At 46.2% G+C, this 25,578-nt stretch overlaps 1 protein-coding gene across 2 annotated transcripts in view; it reads left to right on the top strand.

Moving 5' to 3' along the window:
- Positions 1–25,578, top strand: part of FAT2 (FAT atypical cadherin 2) — a 59,735-nt gene that overhangs the window by 18,839 nt on the left and 15,318 nt on the right. The window contains exons 4-16 of one of the 2 annotated variants that reach the window (XM_074838650.1): positions 4,763–4,824; positions 5,664–5,975; positions 6,628–6,838; positions 9,317–9,456; positions 11,236–11,511; positions 11,963–12,173; positions 13,164–17,216; positions 19,448–19,644; positions 20,268–20,421; positions 21,209–21,442; positions 22,240–22,629; positions 23,963–24,177; positions 24,791–24,928. In XM_074838650.1, the coding sequence (XP_074694751.1) occupies positions 4,763–4,824; positions 5,664–5,975; positions 6,628–6,838; positions 9,317–9,456; positions 11,236–11,511; positions 11,963–12,173; positions 13,164–17,216; positions 19,448–19,644; positions 20,268–20,421; positions 21,209–21,442; positions 22,240–22,629; positions 23,963–24,177; positions 24,791–24,928 (6,593 nt within the window). Of the gene's footprint in view, positions 1–4,762; positions 4,825–5,663; positions 5,976–6,627; positions 6,839–9,316; positions 9,457–11,235; positions 11,512–11,962; positions 12,174–13,148; positions 17,217–19,447; positions 19,645–20,267; positions 20,422–21,208; positions 21,443–22,239; positions 22,630–23,962; positions 24,178–24,790; positions 24,929–25,578 lie in introns of both variants that reach the window. The other variant, XM_074838648.1, reaches the window with a different exon arrangement.

The raw sequence follows: 25,578 nt of genomic DNA, 5'->3' as shown, positions 1-25,578 counted from the left end.
ATTTGAGCAAAGCACGGGATAAACTGTATGTGTCAGGGGTTCCTCCAGCTTTCAGATCAGAAGGGAGGCTCCTACATGCAGAGAAGACTGTGATCAAGACCTCTCCTCTTCTCCTATTCCACACTGTCATCAAAAGACAAATAAGTCACATTGACACTGAAAGAAGCCAGAGCACAAGAGGGCCGGGGTCACTCTGGGTCTCTCCTAGGCAGGGCACTCCTGGTAGGAGCCCCTTGGCAGAAGGAGAGGAGGAGAAAGCTTGTTCTCATCCTGTGCACTAATAGGAATTAAGGTCCTAATTTACTATTACAATAGGCACGTCCACACCCAGAATAACCCTGCAGAATAGCCCTGCATAATTATTCAGGGCACAGTGGCACGCTATTACAGGTAACCTATTTTTGGTCCTGGAGCCAGCTTGTTCTGTGTTTGATCCAGTATCTCAACACAGGGGTGGATTGGCCAGTGAAGACATAACCAGCACAGCCCCTTGACTTCTCCTGAGGCCTTGCAAGGGAGACAGGAATGGCCACGATAACTGTCCCTCAGCAGGGCTTGGCTCCTCCAGCATCCCTGAGCTACCACAGAAGGGCTCGAAGCTCTTCTAGATCTCAATTCCCTAAAGAGGGTGGAGAAAAAGAGGGAAAATAAATGAAAGGCTAATGAGAAGAGGGAATAAAACTGTGCAGTAAGATGAAAGCTTTCTGCCATTGGCAATGGAATCTCTCCAGCCCAGCCTGGCAGCTGGTGCAGAGCAGTGTTTGTGGGAGACAGAGATAGATAGATAGATAGATAGATAGATAGATAGATAGATAGATAGATAGATAGATAGATAGATAGATACATGGAGAGAGAGATACATACATACATACATACATACATGGAGAGATGGGGCAATAGCAGGGTTTGGGGTACTCTTTTGCTGGAAAGGTTTTCAGCTTTTGTGTAGGGTTTGCAGTCCCTGATGTGAAGGGGGTTCCAGTCCAGACAGGACCAAGAGAAATCAGGAGTCCGTGGCAGGAAGAGTCAGGACAAAGCCATTCATGCTGCTGAAAGGCTGTTTGGAGAATCTTTCTACCTTGGACTATTCACCTTCAGCTCTTATCTAGTGCTTGTTCTTCTGGTGCTTCTCCTGCTGTGTCAGTGTCCACGGGCTTCCCCAGGATGCCTGTGGTTCCCTGCATTTCTCTGCATGGAAGGACATGCAGACACAGCCTGCTCTTTAAATCTGGGGGATGGTTACACTGCTGCTCCCTGAGCCAATTACCACCAGCTCCAGCTGAGCATGGAATAGTGCAAAGCATGGTGAGAACAAAAGGGGAGGTGATAGGAGGAGAAGAAAACAGAATAGAAGGTGAAATGGAAGCAACAGTGAGACAACAGAAACAGGATTTCAGGAGAACAACCTCTTCCCTTCTCAGGCTCTTGTGAAAGCCCCAATGCCTGCAAACTTGATTCTGGCTATTTTAACTATCTTAGATTTTCCTCCCTGCAGCGAGGGAAGGGGGCCAGCAACCTCCACCCCAGCCCTGATCTTGCCAGCAGAAGTTATTATTATTTTTTGTTCCCTAACAACAATGCGCTGTTAATTTTGCTGCTCCTGTTCCAACACGACCAGCTTTCCTCTCTCCCCTTTCCAGGCAGCAAACAGGAGAATTACAGACAATCCTTTCCCATTGCCGTGTGTAGATAGGCTGCAAGAGCAGAGCTTGTGCCTGCCTGTATGCAAGCAACAGAAAGGATTGTTTCTGGACCTTCAGGTGAATGCAGAGCTTGGCTAATTGACCAAGTGCAATTAGGACCTTTGACAGTTTTGTCCAGTCTCTGTAGGACTCAGGAGAAACTTTCAGGGCCACATACAAGAACACAAATAAAGGACACCCACTCAATTGCAAGTCCTGTGGAAAGGGCTAGCTGGTGTTTTCCAGAGGGGCAGAGACTGCACTGATAACTCACACATGTGCACACGCACACGCAAATCACTCTCATTAAAACCTAAACATGCACTTCCCAGGTCCTTGGAGGGGGCAGCAGAAAGAACCGAGGAACTGTTTCTCCAGGCCATGAAAGCTGACAGCAGTTCCCCTTTAATAACAGTTTCCACTTCCATTTTAGCCCTCTGGCTTCACAGAGTGTATAACCAAGTAGCAACATATAAAAATATGCATTAATTCCAGCTGACTTCTCTCAAGCACCACGTCCGATCCCCGTCTCCCTGTCTCTGGGTGCTCAGCTGCCGTGTGAACAGTGCTGGCAGTTTGTGCATCTTGGCAGCTGCACAGCACCACGGCTCCGTACGGGAATTAGAGTGATTAACCGTTAACCACAAGAGCTGTCTGATCTCAAGGCAGAGTGGTAACTGACTCTGCAGTGGGGAACTGGGAGCTGCGGTTGGGCACGGGGTAAGGGACAGAGGGAGTTTGCCTGGGGTCAGGAGGAGAAGCCAACCCTTTGACTTGTCGCTCAACAGATATGAAGCTAAACCCAAAAATGCCATCTGGTCAGACTCCCAGCTGGGATATGGTACAGGTCTGTGATAGAGAGTAGAGTCAGCTCTTACTTCCCAGGACATCTGAGCATCTTCAGTGGCACAGACATTCAAGATAGTCATTAAGTTCCAGTTCATCTGCCTTCACTACAGTCCTTCTTCTCCAGCTGTAGAAAGCTCAGCTACGAACCTGTTTTCTTTCATTTTTATCATTAGGTCATGAAAGAATTTCAGGGTGTGGCCAGGCAAATCCAAATAATCTCTTCAGAGTGGTTTAAGTTACCTTCCATCAGCTGACATGCAGTAGCCAAGTGCAAACAAGGTATTAGTCTGTTGCAACTGAATTTTGCAATCTGGTAGACTAGAAATATCCCGAGTGTGCACACAGGTATTGGGTAGCTCCATCGTTAGTATTTAGCTATGTGTCCTATGGGCTTCTTAGGCCAAAATTATGAACCATCCTCTAAGGTAGCTGGAGTTTTAGGCTTTGCTCCCCTCTTCTAGCCAACCTCTTGGCAACATGGACAGGTGCATCAGAGGTCTCAGTGAAATGCTGCTGCAATGACTCCTTTAGGCCCCCATTAAAAGAGCACTTCCATGCATATCAAGAGTTTTGCTGTTATTGGAGTCCTACAGCCTCCCACAAACCTGGGAGAGTTTCAAAAGCTCCTCAGCCAGTGTGCTCTCAGGCCACTGCTGAGTCCTCTTCACCTGCCAAGACGTCAAAAGGAAGATTAGGGAGAAGAAAAAAAATCCATGACATACATACAAACAGTCTTTCAAATCATCTTGTCATAACACATTAAGGAGTGTTGATTTATGATTGTAAAGGCATTAAATAAGTGTTTAGTGCAGCGGCTGGTGCCAAATACGAATAATCCCAGAGAACAAGTGGAAACAGTTAACAATAGTCTTGTTCCAAGCAGCTGCTCCTTGCTCCCTCCTTCAGCTGCCCGGTGTTACCTGCAGCCATTTGAAATTTTCTCCTGCCTATCATGATCAGACAGCAATACACCAAAGTATGATACAACTGAAAACAATACTATTAATTAAAACTTTCTGGCTTTGAACCAGAAATGAGAGTTGAGATGGGTTCATGCAACTCTGAGTTACAAGTCTTTCAGGATGCACAAGTCCACGTGCTCACACCGCTGCAAATGCACGCTGCCTCCCATGCAAAGCATTTCCCAGAGCAGCATGAGCCTGCATCACTGCTTGTGGTGGTCAGGAAAATTCACCCTGCCTTTCATTTGTGTGAGGAAGCAGGACCTTCCTTCACGAGGAATCAACACCATGATAACAGCGACCACTGGGAGCAGGAGATGCAGGGAACGGACAAAAACACTCACAGGTGTCAGACTTGATGACTGGCAGATAATCATGTATTATGCATACAACTTCATCTGTAAAGCAGTTGTGAAAATGGTCTAGAGCTGCTTTTCCCCAAAGGTGAAGAGTCAAGGCACCTGATAAGGACTATTATCAAACCAGATGTGGAAACACAAGCCTCAACTCCATCCTTTCCACGCTTGCATCTACTCAGCCTAGTCACTGACAGGCCAAAAAGAGGCAATTAAGATGATTTTGTTTAAACTCTAGTTTATTACAGCCACAATTCCTCCCTCCTGCATCCAACCTATTCCCTGTGGTTAAACTAGTGTGTATTTTTTAGAAATCCCTCAAATCTTGCAATTGTTAGAAGATTCATCCTGTCTCTCAGCAAAGCTTAAATAATATACCCCCATTATTATAGACTGCGTACCTTATTTTTAGCCTGAATGCATTTGTTCTAGTGGTAGAATAGAGGGTATTTCCCAAGACAGAAGACAAGCTTTTGTCAAAACACTGTAAATTACAAAGAGCAAGGTTCAGCACAGGGAACATAGGAGTCGAGACTTGTTAAGAAGCCAAACTTGTGCCAGCGCATGCAGAATGTTTCTTACTTAGAGGCATAAGAAAAGTTTTGTTTTCACAGTCCTGCAGCCTTTCTCACCAAATGCCTTGACAACCCTCAACTGATGTAGGCATCTGGCAGGTATCCACCTCCTGTGGCCTCTGTAAAATCAGAGGTGTGAGAGCAGCACCTCTACACAGGGATTTGCACTGGAAGTGGACAGCTTGCCCTCAGGTGATATCTGTCTCTCTCCTCGGATCACAAAGGGAACCTGAAGCAGGACGAGCGGGCAGGCTGGTGTGGGACATGCGGGGGTTTGATCAGCCCTGGCTTTCCTCGGACGCTGAGTCTTGGAGCTCAAAGGGTTTCTTTCTTGGCAGGTCTGATTTCTACAACTTCACGGCAGCTGGATCGAGAATACAAGGCTGAACATATCCTAGAGGTGGGTAATGATAATTGTAATTAGCTTTATTTACCTACAAGTGTATTAAGTCCTCAAAGAGCTTTCCTTGCAAGTTGGAGCACAGAGAAAGAATCTCATCCCATCAGCTCCCAACTGCTGGGAAACTTAATTAAACGGTGTGTGTTGCCCTAAGAGACAGCTGCAGCAGTACTGCGGGGTTTATTATTTCCTTACTGAAGACTGGAGCAAAAGGCCTGTTCTGGAAGCTGTGGGAATGCAGGAAGAGGACTGGAATTGTCCTCTAGCAGGATAGATAATAACTTATGGGGGAAAGAGCAAGCCAGAGAAATCCACCCTCATTTATCTCGTTGTATCAGACATTGCTGTGTAGGTTTGTGTTACAGGCCCCCAGCCCCAGCCCCTCCTAGCTATGCATATTTACATTTGAGGGATCTTGAGGTGTTTCACTCTATCAGGGTGATTGAGGATAATAAATTTCACCCTGCAATGCAACATGCTGGGAGCATGCACAGGCACAGCAAAGTGAGGATGGGTGATAACTTGCCAAGCCACTGCAATACAAACATTTTCAGTTGTGTGACCCCTAATGACCAATATGACCCACTGCCCGGAGCGATGGCAAGCAGGAGCCCTGCAGACGCATCTCCCTGTGCATGCACAAACCTTGCACAGTGCCAGCTGCAGCCACCAGCTTTTACCCTGCAGAGAGGAGCAGTGCCTCTGAAAACGTTGAGATACAAATGCAGATCCACACAAAACCCCTGGTTTAGTCATTGCCCATCAGGATGAAGCCTGGCTGCTCATGTCCTAGGTCACGACAAAGAGCTCTGTCACCCACTCGCTTTGCTTGCTGGCAGGTGGCTGTTTCTGACAATGGAGACCCAGCCCTGAAGTCCACCAGCAGAGTTGTGATACAAGTCCTGGATGCCAATGACAGTCCCCCCAGTTTCCCCCACAAGCTCTTCATGGTGCAGCTCCCTGAGAGAGAGGCCTCAGAGACGCCACTGCCGGTCTACAGGCTGATCGCTTCAGACCGTGACCAGGGCCAGAACAGCCAGATCACCTACACCATCGAGGAGGAGGAGGAAGGGATATTCACCATCAACCCCACAACTGGCATGGTGTTCTCCAGGAAGGCTTTTCCTGCCTCTGAATACAACATACTCACGGTGAGAGGAGAGGGAAACAGAGAAAGCCAATGGGAAGAGATGGGTGGAGAGGGAAAGAGGAAAGGCTGCAGAAACAGAAAAGATAAAAGAAGGAAAAAGATAGAGAAAATGCAGCAGTGGGAGGAGTCCTTGAATGAGACAGATTTGGGTTACCGGGAGAGAAACTGTGAGGGAATGATGGGAAATGCATAAGGTAAGAAGCTGTTAAAAATGGAGGGTAAATTTAAAACTTAACTGTCCAACCCACTCTGAGAGATGAACACAGTGATCCATGATACCATATGGATGTGGACCCAAACCTGAACAGTCTTTGGGTTTCAGCAGTGGCTCCATTTGGCAGTCTGATCAGGCCATGGAGCTTGGATATAGGTTTAAAGCTCTTCCACACTTGGGTCCTTGCAATGAGGCTTGTGATCCAGGTCTCTGCTGTGGATTGAGCTTGGCAGATTTCCTTGATGGTCAAGAGGAATTTGGGTTGCATGGCTCTACCTTGGAAGCAGCCAGAGCATGGGCCACTAGGTCAAGATTTGTTTTGTGGGATTCTGGGCACACTTGGACCTGAAACTCCTGGAGGGTGGGAGAAGCAGCTTCCCGTGAGGCTCCCATGGGCTAAACCAGCCTTCTCTCTGACTGCACGTGCATTTCCCGGCAGGTCAAGGCAACAGACGGCGGCAGCCCACCACTTTCCTCCCATGTGCGGCTTCACATCAGCTGGGTCGCCCGGCCTGGCCCTTCCTCAGAGCCACTAGCTTTCGATGAACCCCACTTTAACTTTGCCGTGATGGAAACAGATCCTGTAAACCATATGGTGGGAGTGATCAGCATTGAAATGGGCCCCAGCCAAGTGTGGTTTAATATCACAGGTGAGACACAGAAATTAAACCAGCAGTGTGTGTCTGGGAGCGTTTGCCCCAGCTGCCTTGGCTTTCAGCACTCGCATGCCTGAGCTAATGAAGTTGTTTGCTTTAGGTGTAGGTGAGCTACAAGGAAAGCTTTCTCACAGACACCAAAACGCTTAAACAGCCATAGACAAAGCTGCCTGTCCAAGGGCTCCCGTGCCAAGTGCAATTATCTAACACACTTTTTTAATGACATTTTAGGACTTGCCAGTGTTTGAGGTGTTCTCCGATGTCGCATGAAAGGCAGGGCATGCCAGCCCCAGCTCCTCCTGGGAATCAAGTGACACTGTTGGTTGTGGTAAAACAGTCTGCAAGGATCCAGGTGTCTGGGTGGGTCTTGCAGACACCCCCTTGTCACTCCCTCCCTGCTGAGCCCATAGTCTCGACAGGGAGCTGACAGGGAAGGATTCCTCAAAGAGCTGGTCTGACCTAACTGGTGGGGCTCTCCCTTCCACCTCACAGCATCCCACAGATGACTTACTTAGACATGAAACATGACGGAGCTCTAGGACCTCCTCTAAGACACACGATGCTAGGGCAGAGGGGATGTGGGCTGTCACCCCAGGGGACTCGTCAAGCAGCGTATGTGCAGAACTGGTCCTACCAACAAGGGCCAATTGTGCTCATGTAATTTGGTGTTTTGAAGTGGTGCCCCAATCTGCCTTGCTCAGCCTTTCCCTGACATTGCCTGCAGGGCTTGCCTTCGTCAGAAAAAGCCTTAATTGAGTGAGTGAATAGTTTTTCCCATTACTATGTTAGGGCAGGGATAATGGTGTATAAATACAATTAAGCAACAAGAGATAGAATGCTACCAGGAGCAGACAGTATCAGTGCAAGTCTTACCTGGCGTTAGTAGTGTCTGCTTGGGTTTGCAGAATTAACGGTATATTCCTCTGAATGTTATCCCATTGTTTTCCTGCTGAGTGCTTGCCTGTATGCTTGGCCTCGTCTTTGCCAGTTTCTAGTGCACCAAGTGCTACTCAGGGCTCTCTTAGTTTCTATACAGGTGGAAAAGGACAGGATTTCATTTTCCCTGCTAGGGAAGCAAAGCATCACAGTAGCTGGCAACCAAGCGGGTGATGCAGAGATCCAGGAGACTTCAGCACCTCATTCAAAAACTTGTCTTTCCCTGTCCACAAAGGCTCTGTCACTGGGGTTGATGGTGTCTGCAAAACTCTGACAGAGCAGCATCTTTCTTCAGCTCTTTCCTTTCCTGGGCTTCCTCTTTCCCTTCGGCACCGTGCAAAAGGAACCCTTCTGTCTTTCTCAGGGAAAGGCATCCATGGGTCTCTCTTTTCCTGTCTCTGCTTCTTTCTGTCTCCTTCCCAGCAGAAAAATGGTGGTCCAGATGGCTGGCAACCACTGCATTTCTCCCACAAGGGAAAATGTGTAATTTAACAACCAGCCAAGATTTTCCCAGATGGTAAGAGAATAAAACAGAATACCAAGCATCCAGCAGCCAGGAGGGGAAAAGTTGAGACCTGGGATAAATCGCAGAAAACTGCTTCTACCTCTCCATAGCTCAGAACAGCGTAGCAGTGTTTCACGTGCAATGGAGAACTAACAGGCCACCAGCAAGCGAGGCATGAGAAAGGAACTACCATGCCAGGGCTGAACAGCAGTAGCATGAGGGAAAGCCTTCTGCTGCTGAGCTGCTCAGGCCTGCGGTTCCCTGCACTACGCAGCCATCTGGGTTGGAGTCAACAGGCTCTGCTCACCCTGGAAGCACCGTCTGCCTCCCCAACTGTTCGCGTATTGGGCTTCTTCAGGTAGCTCACAGGCTCCCAACTGTGACAATGAAGACCATTGCTGATATGCCCATGGTGTGACCTTGAATTGGAAGCCAGCAAGACTGTTGTTCAGCCCTGCAGATCCCTGATCCATGCTAAGCCTGTGATGCTGCATAGCTGGAGACCTTGTGCAAATAAATCAATGTTCAAATGTGCCTGTTTCAAATCTAGCCAGGACATCATATGCATATGTACATCCCTTCCCCTTCTCTCCTCCTCTTTTTCTCTAATTCCCCTCACCTTCCCTTTTGTACTCCTTTGTCACCATCTGTGACTACCTCTTTGTCAAGCTTCTCCATATCCTCCCTATCTCCTGTGTCCATCTATCACATTTTGTATTGAGTTTCCAGATTAGGGGGAAACTTCACCTGTAGCACCATCCCCAGTCTAGCTGTGGCCAAAGAGGTATGGAGTTAATGCGTACCCCATTCAAGGTATATTGCCTGGCATGCCACATATCTGTGGCTGGGCATGAGCTCCTTATGTGGTTTGTGTATGGTGTCTGGAGGGGAGATCCTCATCCTTTGGATCTCCAGGGAGCTGCTAGAATCCCTTCCCCTGCAGAGGCTGCCAGCACCTGCAGCTTGCTCCAGACAGAAGTCTAAGTGTAACTGTCCACCCATTCCCTTTTCTCATCTCTCCCTTATCCCAGGTGGTGATGATGACATGGATTTTGACATTGAAAAGAGTACAGGCAGCATGGTCATTGCAAGAGCCCTCGATGCAAGGAAGAAGTCAAGCTATAACCTGACAGTAGAAGTCACTGATGGGTCTACTACCATCAAAACCCAGGTAACGTTGTCTTCTTTAGTAGAGACCCCATCTAGAGTGAGTATATGCCAAAGGGAGTCTTTCTTCTGACTCCACTGAGCTCCGGATCAGGTGCCAGGCACAAGAATCTCCCTACACTGTGATCTTACATTACACAGTGACCCAAGTCTTTCCTAAGTACCAAGCTAAGATTTTTTTTTACATTGTTGGAAACAAATGGTCTAGGGAAGCCTGGGCCTTTTCTGTTGATCACAGCTAGCACACAAGGACAACTCTACACCACCAGCCAAGTTGGGGTAGCAGTTCACACTCTCAGACCTCAGCTTGCTCTCAGTGGCTCAGGCTGAACTACAACATAACTGGGACAACATGCTAATACGTAAGGGAAGTGCATACACAGTTAGATCAGGCTTGGGTTCATGGTGCCGTGTCAAGAGGTGTTCTTGGGACTTGCTAGCCTACGTAAAGCCAGCACAGACAGATCTGCAAGAGGTGAGGTCAGGTCAGGCCCTGTGCTGCTCCAAGTGCGTGGCACATTGATAATATATCAGCACAGAGAGTCAGGGCGTGAGTGGAGCAACTGCAGAGATGCTGTGTCCTCTGAGTTGCCACATGAAAAGCAAGCACTGGTGAAAGGAGACACTTTGCTCTCAGGCATGTCCCTGATCCCCAGTTAAAAGGGCTGGTTTGCCCATCTTTACCTACCCTCGGGAGGGGTATTCAGGGCTTGATCTTTCACCAACCATTTTCTCCACACGTAAGCAACCAAAAATCCAGACCTCACTGCACAGGAAGACCTAGAATGTGAGTCACCCCTCAGTGACGCTTATCGTGGGAAATTCACTGTGGAGGTTTGCAGGGTATGATGAGTGAGCAACACTACCATTCCTGTGAAACGCAATGCTAATGGATGGCTAGCTATCTCAACTATCTTTAAGTATTGTTCCAAATAAACAAACAAAGCCCCACCTTGCCTGGTGTGCATTCCCTGCCACCTTGCAGCTCATACCTACGTTTATTTTGGCACTCAAGGCCGCTAGCAGATGTCAGAAAACTTGCTTGTGCAAAACACCCATGGCATGTTCAGGTTTGCTAGAGGAAGCAAATTATTACACTTGGTTGGGACTTCCTAAGATGCAGCGAACACATCAGTACGGGGGTCAGGACAGTCAGGGTAGAAGACCAAACAGAAGAAATTAGGTGACTTTGCAGGCAGGATTCAGGCAGGCCATTCACAGGGGTTTGCTGTCAAATGCAGAGGGGAAGATTTGGCTAAAAAGTGCAGACCACAAACTTTGCTACTGCATACGTTCTCCACACACGTGCTGCTCTTGAGATAGGCCAGCCTCTCCCTTCCTTTACCAAACATCCCCTCTCTGTCAGCTTTCTGGTGTGTAATTAATGAGGGCCAATGGCTGTGGAGGCATCAGCCAGCAAAGCTGGCACCACGGCTGAGCGACTGCTACTTTTCATGGCAGGCTGTGATGGTTACTCCGTGTGCCAAGTACAAGCACGTTCAGTCTGAATGGCTTGCCAGATTGGAGATATTTAAAAAAAAATGAGAGGAAGCAAACTGAAAATCACTAAGGGAAAGCACAGCAGGAGTTCCTTGGAGAGAAGGACAGAAGGGCTCCCAGCCACCGTGGATGGCAAAGCTCCAGAAGTTGGAAAGCTGTGACGGTTACAAGGCTCAGAGCATGGCTACACCCAAGAGGGGTTGGTAGCTGAGATTTTACATGGCTTCATAAATCAGGTTGCTCCCATGTCCCTGCTGCCCTCACTGTGCTGTCTCCACCACAGGCATTTATCCACGTGATTGACATCAACCAGCACCGTCCCCAGTTCCTGGAGAGCCATTACGAGGTGAGGATTCCTGAAGATACCCCCTCGGGGAGGGAAATCCTTCAAGTCAGTGCAACAGACAAGGACAAAGGCAAGGGGCTCATCTACACCATCCATGGCAGCGTGGACCCCAAAAGCACCAGACTTTTCCAGTTGGATCCAAGCAGTGGGGTCCTCACAACAGCAGAAGGCTTCAGTTCCCAGCCCATGCCCCAGCACACCCTAACAGTGATGGTGAGTCCTAGCCAAACCCTGCTGAGTCCCTCAGCTTGGCCAGGGTATATGGGTCACTGGAGAAATTAAAACTGGTTCTAGTCTTTGAGGGAGGATTCTCTAGAACAACAGGAAAGAGGGTGTTAATGTTTACTCTATAACCATCCTGAATAAATCTAGGTAACTCCCTCCTTTCTTCTAAGCATGTGCTGAGCCCATCACCTGTTAATTTCATTGGAGAGCCACTGGATTCTTATACAAGAAAGCACAGTGAATAATTGTTAATGTTTGTTTTCAAGTTCAAGACTGAGCTTTGGTGTTGAAACTTACAGGCTCACTCCCACCCAAGGGATTGGTATCACTGAAAAACACCACCCTCTGTAAGAGTCTGATGAGCTACTTAGAAGCCCGGTGCAGGCAAGACTGCCCACTCCCCGAGCGTGACCGTACCTGCTCTTCCTCTGTCATTCAGGTACGAGACCAGGAGGTCCCCATCAAGAGGAACTTTGTTCGAGTCATCATCCATGTGGAGAACTGCAACCTTCACCCTCCCCAGTTCAGCAGCATCCATTACGAAGCAGAAGTGCTGGACTCAGCAGTGGTGGGCACAGAAATTATACAAGTCAGAGCCCTTGATCAGGACCAAGGAGCCAATGCTGAAATCCACTACTCCCTTCAGGCAGGTGAGAGCCATGCAACAATACAGTTTAGGCTGTGAACATGCCTGCATTTCCATCCTCTAGCTGGTGGCCAGACAGTTGACCAGCTTTCTCTAGCTGTTGCAAAGAACAGAAAATGGCTGCACAGTTCTAAAATACGTTTTCCATCCTACCCAGAGAAAATCTAGAGCAAGCAGGTAATTTCCATGTTATGGAATATTAACATCCTTCCTTTAGAAGACAGTTCAATGTTTGGTCACTGGTCTAAGAGAAAATGTGACTGGATGAGTTAGTCAACTTAAAATCTGCTCTTCTCATCCATGGGAACTGAGGGAGGGATCCCTGTTCAGTTGTTAGGCAAAAATACTCCAACTCCTACAGCAGTCGTCATCACTTTCACCAATTCTACCAAGAAATACCTCCTTGAGGAATGATGAGTACTCTCTCAGCATTGGCTGATGGCGGGTTTGGGTCATCCAAGCTCAGTAGGCAGGTATTTTATCATTCATTCTAAAGGTTAAAACTTAAATATTTATGTCTGTGCCACACTGCCTATTTAGCAGGTAAATACTTTGTAGGAGACAAGCCATCCTTTGCTCCATCTTTCTCACTGCAATTTAGATCAAGGACTGAGGAATTTAATTGCTCCTGAAGTATTGGTAATTATAAGCATGACAGGGCTTGAAGAAACTAGTACAGTCTGTGCTACCATGTTCTGCACACGAGGCAAAAGCTTCAAGCACATGCTCTGCCACCACTAAATATGCTCAAATTAGAAGGGTATTTATCTCTAATTCACATTTTGATTGATTTAAAAGTTAGCTTGTAGATCTCAATGGGTTAATTGTTCTTAGAATGAAAATTATTTAGAAATTAATGAAGATTCTTGTCTCCCAGTGAAAGAAAGAGATGTTAATTAGGTCTGAAATCAGGAGCATCTATGGAAAAGAGGTTCAGAAAACCAAAACCAATAGGGTGTCTGCATTCTTCACTTTGTAGTTTCTCTTCTTGCAGGTAATGGGGAAGGTTTCTTTAGCATCGACCCATATTCTGGAATTATTACAGTTGCCCAGAAACTGGACCCATCCAGGCAGGAGCGATTTACTCTTATTGTAAAGGCAGAAGATCAGGGGTTCCCCCAGCTTAAAGATTCTGCTACAGTACACGTCCGCATTAGACCATCTGATCGAACCCCTCCAAAATTTCCAGAGGCCGAATACATCACAGAGATCAGTGAATCCACTGCTGTTGGCTCTCCTCTGATCCAGGTTTCAGCCACAAGCTTGTCACCAGTCAGCTATGAAATAAAAGATGGAAATGGAGATGGAGTATTCTCCATGAACTATCAGTCAGGCCTTATTTCCACTCAGAAGAGCTTAGATTTTGAGCAGGTATCTTTTTACCAGTTGAAAGTCCGTGGCACCAACATGGCTGGAGCATTTATGGACACAATGGTACTTATCTATGTCATAGATGAGAATGACAATGTGCCCATCTTCGTTAAGCCTTCCTTCGTTGGCTGGCTCATGGAGAATGCTCCATCACAAAGCATGGTGCTGGATGAAAGTAATGCTCCCCTCGTGACCCATGCAACAGATGCTGATCAAGACTCCAATGCTCTGCTGGTCTATGAGATTTTGGAACCGGAGGCACTGAAATATTTCACAGTAGATCCCAGCACAGGGACGCTGACCAGTCGTGGTGATATAGACTATGAGCTCACCCCAGTTTTCCACTTCAGTGTACATGCACATGACAGTGGAAGTCCCAGCTTATTTGCATCCAAGCCAGCCAAGGTCACAATCCATGTTAAAGATGTGAATGATTCACCTCCAGTCTTTTTCAAAGACACTTATGAGCTTTCTGTGTTGCTACCTGCCCACCCAGGGATGGAGCTTTTGTCAGTGCAGGCAAAAGATGCAGATTCGGAGGTGACCTACAGCATCATGGAAGGGAACCTTGATAATGCTTTCTATATTCATCCACTCACAGGTCTCATCTCCATTCTTAATGCTACTGGCCTGGGAAGCTATCGTGAACTCACAGTCAGAGCTGGTGATGGCTTATATAAGAGTACTGCTCTGGTTAAGCTAAATTTAACTCAAGCACAAGGTACAGGCTTAAAATTTGATCAAGACGTGTATACAGCAACTGTGATGGAGAACTCTACAGATGAGAAGACTCTCACCATTCTTGGGGTCAAGGGTTATCAGCTAAATGAACCACTTTTCTATTCGCTTTTGAATGGAAAGGAAAGATTCAAAATGATCCAGGCATCTGGAGTACTCCAGACCAAGGGTGTGAAATTTGACCGCGAAACACAAGACATGCATGAGGTAGCTGTGGAAGTGAAGGACAACAGAAAACCACCAAGAGTGTCCCAAGCCACAGTCAAGGTTTATGTAGAGGATGTCAACGACAATCCACCGCAGTTTGAGAATGTGCCATATTACACCTCGGTGCAGGACGGCACAGAGCCAGGGGACGTACTTTTTCAGGTGTCAGCAACAGACAAAGACATAGGGGATAACGGAGCCATTACCTACTCATTTGCAGAGGACTACAAATACTTTTGGATTGACCCCTACCTAGGAGACATCTCACTTAAGAAGCCTCTTGATTATCAAGCTTTAAATAAATACAACCTCCAAGTCATTGCTAAGGACAAAGGCAAGCCTCCCCTCCATGCTGAAGAGGAGGTTGTGATCAGTGTGAGGAACAAATCCAACCCTCTGTTCCAAAGTTTGTACTACCGAGTGAAGGTGCCAGAAAACATCCCCCTGTACACTTCTATCCTCCACATACAGGCTCGCAGCCCTGAAGGCTTGCGCCTCATCTACAACATTGTGGAAGAAGACTCCCTGAAACTGTTCAGCACTGACTTCAAAACTGGTGTCCTTACTGTCACAGGCCAGCTGGACTATGAACTAGAGACAAAACACGCGTTCACTGTTAGAGCCACAGACACAGCTCTAGGATCCTTTTCAGAAGCCAGAGTAGAGGTGGAGGTAGAGGACATTAATGACAACCCCCCCATATTTTCTCAGATCATCTACACAGCATCTGTCTCAGAGAGTTTGCCAGCACAGACCCCTGTTGTCCAGCTCTTTGCTTCTGATAAGGATTCAGGCAGAAACAAAGTGGTCTCCTATCAGATCTTGGATGATGGTTCAGATGCTACCAAGTTCTTTAATATTGATGCCAACACAGGGCAAATAACAACAGCTCAAGCACTTGATTATGAAAAAAATCAACAGTTTCGTATGAAAGTAAGAGCTATAGATCATGGGATGCCTCCACTTAGCAGTGATGCCTTGGTAATCGTAGATGTAACAGACATCAATGACAATCCCCCTGAGTTCAGCCAGCTTCAGTATGAAGCCAAGGTAAGTGAAATGGCTACATGTGGGCACATCGTGATAAAAGTCCAGGCCCTGGACCCCGACAGTGGAGACACCACCCGACTGGAATACGTGATACTCTCAGGCAACGACAACAGGCATTTCACTATCAACAGCACTTCTGGAATAATATCCATGTTCAACCGCTGCAAAAAGGACTTGGAGTCATCTTACAATCTCAGGGTTTCTGCTTCAGATGGAGTTTTCAAGAGCATTGTGCCTGTGTATATCAACACCACAAATGCCAATAAATACAGTCCCTCTTTCCAGCAGAATGTGTACGAGGCAGAGCTGGCAGAAAATGCCGAGATAGGTACTAAAGTGATTGAGCTGCTGGCTATTGACCCAGATGGTGGTCCATATGGCACCATAGACTATACCATCATAAATAAACTCGCCCATGAGAAGTTCTCCATAGACAATAAAGGCCATATTGCCACACTCCAAAAACTGGACAGGGAAAATTCAACAGAGAGAGTCATTGCCATTAAAGTCATGGCCAAGGATGGGGGTGGGAAGGTGGCATTCTGCACTGTCAAAATAATTCTTACAGATGAGAATGACAACCCACCCCGGTTCAAAGCCTCTGAATACACACTGTCCATCCAGTCTAATGTAAGCAAAGGCTCCCCTGTCATCCAGGTACTGGCTTACGATGCTGATGAAGGTGCAAATGCAGATGTCATTTACTCTGTTGACTCTGTGGAAGATGTGGCAGAAGACCTTGTGGAGATCAATGCTGCCACTGGGGTTGTTAAGGTCAAGGAGAGTCTTGTTGGTTTAGAAAACAGAGCCTTTAACTTCAAGGTGAAAGCGGAAGATGGCAGACCCCCTCACTGGAACTCCCTTGTCCCAGTGAATCTTCAGATTGTCCCCAGGGAGGTGACATTGCCAAGGTTTTCTGAGCCCCTTTATACATTCTCTGCATCTGAGGATCTTCCAGAGGGATCAGAAATAGGGTCAGTCAAAGCTTTTGCAGAGAATCCCATCATATACAGCCTGGTGAAGGGAACCACTACAGAGAGTAACAAGGATGAGGTGTTCATACTGGATGAACAAACAGGGGCTTTGAAAATCAAAAAGGCCATGGATCATGAGACCACCAAGTGGTACCAAATTGATGTTATGGCTCACTGCTCGCATCAGGAGACTGAGCTGGTCTCTCTGGTCTCTGTGAACATCCAAGTGCAGGATGTCAATGACAACAGACCTATTTTTGAGGCAGATCCCTACAAAGCTTTTGTCATGGAGAACATGCCATCAGGAACCACAGTCATTCAAGTGACAGCTAATGATCAGGACATGGGGAATGATGGACAGGTGACCTACAGTCTGGAAGCAGAATCTGGTAATCTCCGAGGACTCTTCACCATTGATGGTGAGAGTGGGTGGATCACCACACTAAAAGAGCTGGACTGTGAAGATCAGGAGATCTACCGGTTTTATGTAGTGGCTACTGACCATGGTAGGAAAGTCCAGCTCTCTTCCCAAACCCTGGTGGAGGTCACTGTCTCTGATGAAAATGATAATGCTCCACAGTTCACCTCAGACTTCTATAAAGGATCGGTTATTGAGAATGCGGAGCCAGGACAGGTCGTTGTCACACTGAGTACCATCGATGCAGACATCTCTGAGCAGAACCGGCGGGTCACATGCTACATAACTGGTGAGTTTTTCCTGACTTTAAATCTTGAGTGAGCAAAGACAGAGTGTCATCTCAAAGTGAGGATTTTATACCTTGTCTTACAGAATATTAATACAGAAATAGCATTATACTGACAGTTCTATCAGAAGCAGATGAAGCCTGAGCTCTGTCATGAGCTGGACTCTGCAGTTAAATGAGTCTGGGGTATCCAAAACTCTTTAGTAACTAACTGCAGTGGGTGGAATTATCATTATAATAACTATCTCACCACTGAATTGTCCTATTCATTTGGAAATAAATAAATGAATAAAAAATATAAGTAATTATGCAGTACTGTAGATATATTTATTTTCACTTTCTGAACAGAGGAATAATTAAGACAGTGTATTTTTATTACCTGTTGCAAGGACAAAAGCAGTGGTACAGCAGAAAGGAAGGTTTTTCTCACACATACTGTGATCTGTATTTAAGTTCTTTGACCCATCTTTTTCTCTTGCAAACAGTGCAGTCAGTTTACACATCACACATGTGTGTAGCCTGCCTGTATTTTTTTAATAACTATATATATGCACATAGGATGCATATAATGTTCTGGTATGAAAAGTGTTTCTTATGAAGCCACTTTGACTTAACAAACAAGTTGACCTCACAAGGCTGCAGTTAACCACTCTGCAGACTGGTGGATATTTGAGACTGTCATGTCAATCTTAGCACGGGTTTTGGCTAACAAGAAATGCTAAAGATGACTCTCGCATCCCTAAAACTTAAGTTGTGCCAGCTAAAATTAACCACTGCTGTAAAACAACAGAAAAGTTATACTGGAATGTTGGTTGTGCATCTGCACAAGTAGAAGCTTGATTTTACAGTATTTTTTGACTCCAAAGGGTCTTTCTCAGACCTGGAACAGATACTTCAAATTAAAATGTTTGTTCAAACTCAAATGAGGACCCTTCAGGGTCAAAACATTTAGCCAGATCATGCTGCAGCCTGTTATCTATTATTGTAACCATCCAAAACAGCGGAGGAATGCTGGTACTTTCAATTGGTTTATGGCATGCCTAGGTATTTGCAAGCTTTGGGGAGGAAAGATTCAATCCATATATGTATTTGTATTTCTGCCATCTTGAAGGTAGCAGTAACTTCCATCTACTTTAAGCCTGAGAGAATGCTCACTTATGTTAGTGGTGAATATCATATGCTCCATCTGCTACGTCCTTACACAGGTCAAACTCTACCCATAAACATATAAAAACAACTGCAGCATAACGCTGCAGCAAAAGAAAGGAGGAGGTGAACACAGAGCCTAACTTCCCGTTGTTCACAAGCACATCAACTTCAAACACACAGAAACTAAATTTGAGCATGGGCTGGAGTCTCCCAACATCAGAAGAAGACCTAGCAGAGGTCTCACTGTGTCTCCAGATTCACCACCTTGTCACCACAGTGCAAATGAAAGCAGAGAGAGAGTGAATTTAATTTACCTGGCTGTGCAAGGCCCATCAGAGTCTAACACAAACAAGCCCTGCAGCCAGCTCTCTTCATTGCCTCCCATTACCTAATGTGCTCCCTCCTTCTGCCCAACGGCATGGGTTCAGCAGAGGACACCAGCTCCTTGCCAGAAGAGAAGGATTCTCCAGGGGCAGCATCCACCCCATTTAAAATCTACTCTGTGTAACATCAGCAGGAGTGACATGAATCTGGTGGACTGGAGAGCCTGCCTAGTCTGGATTTACCTGTCTCTCATCATCTGGCTCTTACGGAATCAAAAAGTAGCCCCAGAAAGCACAGCTATATATTAAATACATCTATAGGTTAAAAGGAAGTACCGCTATACATGGTACTGTAACAATAAGATCCAACCAATGTCTGCAGGGTATTTGCAACTCTCACATCCCTTTAGGAACATGCACCAAGAAAGACTGACACGCTTTAGGAAGGTGAGACAATGTGGTTTTGAGGCAATGAATATGCACGTCTGCAGAACATTACTGAGACATTTTTGCAATCAGGAGTTGTTTCCTCCTTCCAGACAGCGAATAATAGAAACGGGCAGGGTGTTTCTCAGCTGTGCAGTGAGGTAGACGAAAAGCTCCTCACCTGCCTGATACGACACCAATGCCCGCTCTGCATCACCACTGCAAGTCCTTCAGCTCTCCTAAGGGACCAGCAGTGGACACATCTATATCCCTTTTCCTCATCACTTCTGATTTTCAGCACTCAGTAAATTCTTTTTTCATCCTGTCCCCTTCTAGAAGGAGACGTACTGGGACAGTTCACAGTTAACCAAATCGAGGGTGAATGGACAATTTCTTCCAAGAAGCCTCTGGACAGAGAAGATACAGAGAAATATCTCCTCAAGGTTATGGCCTCTGATGGGAAATTTCAGGCTACCACTGAAGTGGAAATTTTTGTTCTGGATATCAATGACAACAGTCCCGAGTGCGGCCAGGTAAGATGTCTGTCCTAGGACATTGGGGGCACGAGGGGAGGGGCTGGGAAGGATACAACACAATAACAAGGAAGAAAGAACAGAAAGAGCATGTGAAGAGGGTTTGGCTTGTCATAATTCTTCTCACACGATCCTGTTGCTTTGATTATGCTTAGCAATTTTAATTAAGATGCATGTCAAGCAAGAACATTAAATCTAGCCTCCGAGCATGTTTGCCAGCAGTAAGTGAGCGCCTAAGCATTATGAAGGGTAATTTTTGGAGATAAACAATGCCAGGAAGCCTCCTGGGTAGGGTCATGTAAATTACCAAGTTTTATATCCTGCTAAATTGAGAGATTCCCATCAGGAGGTTTGTTACTCTGATCGCTGGTATGGATGTTACCCATGGTGAGAAAGAACAGAAGTGGTTGCTTCCCAAAGGAGATTCAAAGGCTTGTGTGAAATGAGCTCACTGGTCCCAGTCCACACCCCGGCAGCCAGCAATGTGAGACACATTGTGTTCCCCTATAAACCACATGGTTTATCCTTCTCTACGAAGCTTCTGCTAGTCCATTCTTCCCCATGCGGGATGAAGGTATTTTGGAGATGGCTCAGATGCCAATGACACCTTCTGTCCTTGCCAGATATTCTACACTGGAAGAGTCTCTGAAGACGCTCTGCCGGGTCTTTTCATTTTGAAAATATCAGCATCTGACCCCGACGTCGGCAGCAATGCCCAGATAACATACAGCCTCCACGGCCCTGGCGCAGAGGAGTTCCGGCTGGGCCCTCATACAGGTGAGAGCTGGGCAATGGGATGCTTTATCCTCTTTCTCACCCACTCCTGAGAAATGCCAGCTCCCGGCATGGCTCAACACTTATCTCCTCTTGAACAAACAAAAGGACTGTTCATTCCAGCTCTCCCAAGCTGGGAAGGAATGGCAAACATCCAGGTGTATTGCAATAGAGTATAGAGTGAGCTCTGAGTCTTCTTGCTAGCTTTCTTAACAAATATTGGCATTAGCATTGTTAAAATGAAGGGCAGACACTATTGCTAACAGCCAGGTCTCAAGGATGAGAGATCAGCAAGTATTACAGTGCTGGCTTGAGCCGAAGACCCACGTTCTAAACTCTAAAAAACATCTTATCAGGTCTTGGGCAGTATATCTGCCCAAAAGTTTCCTCCTTTCCAGACACACATGATGATCATTTTAGAGATCACTTGGGGTTCATTACATTGCAGAAAGCTTAATGCAGTGGGGTTTATAAAGGTGTTTAGAAGTATAATTTATTTATGAGCACTTTTATCCCATGACGGCAGTCACTGCATGAAGTTCAGCCCAACTTGCAGGACTCCCCATGCCAAGCCCTGCCAGGGCACTGGCTGGCAGTGATCCGAGAATAGCCCTGAGCAATGTGGTGTGGACACATCACCACTATTAGCTGGATTACAAACCGTGTTCAAACCTGGTCTGTTGTCTCCCACGGTTCATCCAGGAAGGCAGCGTGCTTGAACCTCTCTGAGCTCTCCTAGGCTACAGCTGCAATTGCAGGAGACAAGACCATCTCCTGTTCTTTCCAACAGGGGAATTGACCACATCTGCACCTCTTGACCGCGAACAGAAACCTGTATACCATCTTGTTGCCAAAGCGACTGATGGCGGAGGCCGTTCCTGCCAGGCAGATATAACGCTGATCGTAGAGGACACAAATGACAATGCACCAAGATTCTTCCCCAGCCACTGCGCCGTGGCCGTTTTTGACAACACCACAACAAAGACACCCATCGCTGTGGTTGCTGCCAGGGACCTTGATGAAGGTGGGTCAGAATGGGATTTACTTTTTAGTAGGGTTTGTCTTTCATTCTGAATAGAAACCTTTGAAACCTAGGGAAGGGCTACAGTGATGGGTATAGATGATTGAATCTTGGTGAAGATGTGCCTGGATCTCAACGCTGACATGTTCTTGACTAACAGGCCAGCATCAGCATTTTTGTGACTCTATAGGAAGTGTAATACCTGTAGAAATACTCAAAGACAGACTTTCAGGACATGCTCAGTAACTGACGCACAGTACAAACATTCACACAGAGTTTGTCTGGGATCCAAACTGGACAGAAACTTTAACAAAGATGGAGATCAAGAATGAGCATAATAAGGAAAAAAGGAGCTTTAGTTCTGGATGGGGTAGATGATATGGATGGAGAGGTCCTTCTGAAGGCGTGAAGATTCTCAGAAACCTGAGTAAGGCTTCTAAGAAAGGAGCTTTCAAGAAAGCTCTCCAGCAGAGACTGAATTTGCAATGACAGAGAAGCAAGATCATGTTTATCTGCTTTGGAAGCAGATACAAAGGGAAATTATGTTTAAAAACAAGGGAATTAAAAATGGGAATCACCAGTAAATACAGACAGGTGATGCTGATGGATGATGGTGAGGGTGGCTAGATGTCTGAACCTACAGATGGACAGGGGCACACTTGATCTTCATACAGCCTCCATTTTCCCTAGGAATTTAAGGTCATTAAATAAACAGAGTCTTAATGGATTAAAAAAAAAAAAAAGAAAACCAGAAGCATTGCTACCCATGAATTAACACAGACTGTCCCTTATCCTTTCAGGTCTCAATGCTGAGGTGGTCTATTCTCTGTCTGACTCTGCCAATGGACACTTTTCAATCGAGGAAACCACAGGGGTGATCCGTCTGGAAAAGCCTCTGAAGGATTCTCAGCATTCAGCATTTGAGCTGACAGTCTGTGCTACAGACCGGGGCACCCCGGAGCCCCTCTCTGCTCTTGGCACTGTCACCGTCTCCGTTGTGGATCTAAATGAATACCTGCCTGTTTTCCTGGCCCCTGAATACGTGGCCATGGTAAAAGAAGATGTGGCTGTGGGTACGGAAGTCCTCAACTTGTCAGCTTTGACAAGGGACAATGCAGAAAACACAGAGATCAAGTATGAAATTGTGAATGGCAATGACCACGGGAAATTTCAGCTCAATTCAAACACAGGTAAGACGATCTCATGCCCAAGCACATCCAGGCTGACCCAACATCAAAAGCTGTCCTTGTATGTGTCTTCTCTGGTTCTTCTCCATTTGGCTTGCACTTCTCCTCCTCTCTATCTTTAGCCAACACAGGGTAGGGAATACAGTCTTCTCTTCTACATTAAATTTTGCCAGCCAAGTCACTTAAGGAGTCACCCAAGTCTTAGTGAAATTAATGGAAAGATTCCTGTTATATGTCTAGGACCTGAGACAGGTCCATGGAAATGAGGAATACATGGAGAAGAAGATGGGGAAATTTTTCCACTTGAAAATGTGGGAGAAAGTGGTTTCATTTAAAAAGTCACTCCATCCTGATCCCACAAAGAACCTGCAGCGCAGAGTAACAGGCAGCTTTATTAGGTAGCATTCAGTGTATGTGGATAATAGCAATCTGTTACCCATGAGCAGGTGTTGAGCCAGGTTTACTAGCCAAATAAAGCACTGCTCTGTTTGCACAGTGATCTGATAAGAGCTGTTATCAGAAGGCCAATGTCAACTCCCTGAAACAAGCCCTTGGCTGCGTCATCAATGGCCTTCTGCCCTTGGCTGTAACATCCTCATCCACAGCACTTTCCTCAGCTTGTCTGTCCCCTAGGCTCTTGCTAATTTTTCCACACCAATCTTCTTATTAGTTTGTATGTCTTAAAAGACACAGAACAGTGTCATTTCCAGGGAATAATTTTGTGACAGTTTCAGTGCCGAACCCAGGAAAGCATTGAAGTACACAGGCACATTCTGTCTTCCCCCCCCCCTCTATTTTTTGCTTTCACTTTGTCTTCAGTCCATGTTCCTCACTCGTTTTTTGAGATTAACAGCCTCCTCCTTCCTGTGTTGCATCACCTACAAATCACAGTATCTTGCCATACACCTTTTTCTCCTGTACAGTTCTGCATCTACATCTCACACCTTTTCATCTTGCCTATGACACAGTTCAGTGATGCTCTACTACTGCCTTGGTCACAGCTTTCAATAGCACTGTTGGACTCTCATTCCATTTTGTCCCAGATCTCCTCCAATCAAGATTCCTGGAGACCTTCCAGAATGAAAGTTTATTTCCCCTCTTCAAACACTTGATACCAGAATGAGGCAGGTTATGGCAGAATCAGTTCAATTATAGTTTGTTTTATGTGATGCCATGACCTTCAGTATCCTGATATAACCAGAGAAGGTCAAAGTTAGGTCAACTTTTCAGCTGGCAGCTTGGCAATCATCTCAGTATATCTCCAGTATCCCAAGAAATCTCACATGCCATTCATTCAAAGTATCTTCTCTCCGTTTCCATCCATCTGCCAATGCAGGTGCCTTATACATAAATGGGAGCTTGGACTTTGAAGCAAGTCACGAGTACTACTTATCCATCGAGGGCACGAGGAAGGGCTCAGCTTCTCTCAGTGATGTGACCATGGTGGTGATCAACATAACTGACATCAATGACCATGCACCAGAGTTCATCCAAGATCCTTACTTTGCTGATATCCGGGAGGATGCTGCCGTCGGAGAAATCATCCTCACGGTATGATTATGAACCAGGCCAGCTGTCTTTACCTATTCTTTTACTTGTGCGATGCATTATTTACTCTTCTTTTGCACTTTACTTTTCATTGGACACAGCCACTTCAGTGGGTTTGTGTCATTCAACATGTAAGATTTAAGCATGACTCTAAAAAAAGATGATTGCCAGAATTCCTGACACTCTATAGACAGGGAGAACACTTTGCTTTATAAGACATCTTTAAGTGAAAGCTTGAGATACCTAAGGAGGGCTCAGGAGTCTGAGGGTTGTGCAAAAGAGTGAAAATGCCTGCAGAAGGCCAACACCCTTCCAACCTAGGGAAAGCAGAGGCTTCCCTGGGCAGAATAGCAGAGCCCAAGGTATTTCCATATGCAGTTCCCTGTCCAGCCTGTTACCATCACAGGGCTGGTAAAGTCAGGAAAGGGACAAAGATTAAGCCGTTGTTGTAGCTGTGTTGAGTTTTGTCTTGAAAAAACTAATGAATGACACTTATGTAAACCACCTTCCTTCCTCCTCACTTGAGGCAAGCTCAAATGACAAGGAGGCCCTGCCCCCATTCCTCCGAGAGCAAGGCATCTTTGGGCCAGGGGTCCTAGTTTTTTTCTCCTAACAGGTGTCAGCTGATGACTTGGATGGAGCAATGAACAATCAGATCACATATTCAATCGTGGCAGGGAACCCGCTGGGACATTTCGCCATTCAACCCAAGAGCGGACAAATCAGCATCGCTAAGCATCTGGACAGGGAGGAGGTGAGTTCAAGGAAATGGGAACAGGAAGGCTAAAACAGATGTGCCCCAGAAGACTGAGGGAACACAGTATATTCAACTACCTCCTGTTTTCTGAATGATCTACTCATAAGACTGTAAGCAGAAGGCATCTTTTTCATTCATTCATTTTCTAGACTCATAGATACTGATGTAGGAAGGCTGGGCTTTAAGGAAGGCAATACAGCCTTCAGTGGTCACAACTCTGGGCTTTGCTCTGCTCCACTGGCTGGGTGAGAGTCAGCCCCAAACTGGAAACCAGCATGGTTGGTTTCCACTTCTCTGCATCAGGGCATCATAGAAAACAGGTATGGGGAGGAGATGCAAAGGTCATCTGGACAATATCTCGTTCATAAAACAGTAGCAGCTCAAACCACTGTTGACAGATGTTTGCCCAGCTTAGTCTCATCCATATTTGGTAAGTTGTTTTCCTTCTCTGCAACTACTGTGAGGCTGATTTTCTTTAGCAATGTGCTTTGAGATTTAGGGATGGAGAGCCTCAGCCAAGGGCAAAGCTATTACTATAGTGCAACGCATGGCCTCAAGCATTTCAACAAGCTGCAGCACAGTAAAACATCAATGTGAAAAAGCTGCCATTCCTCCATTTCTCCAAGTAATTATGCACTACAAATCCT

This window comes from Strix aluco, chromosome 13 (genome assembly GCF_031877795.1).
Source record: "Strix aluco isolate bStrAlu1 chromosome 13, bStrAlu1.hap1, whole genome shotgun sequence".
NCBI classification, from domain to species: Eukaryota; Metazoa; Chordata; class Aves; order Strigiformes; family Strigidae; genus Strix; species Strix aluco.
Note: the sequence above shows the minus strand (reverse complement) of the source record. Positions and strands in the feature narration are given on the sequence as shown.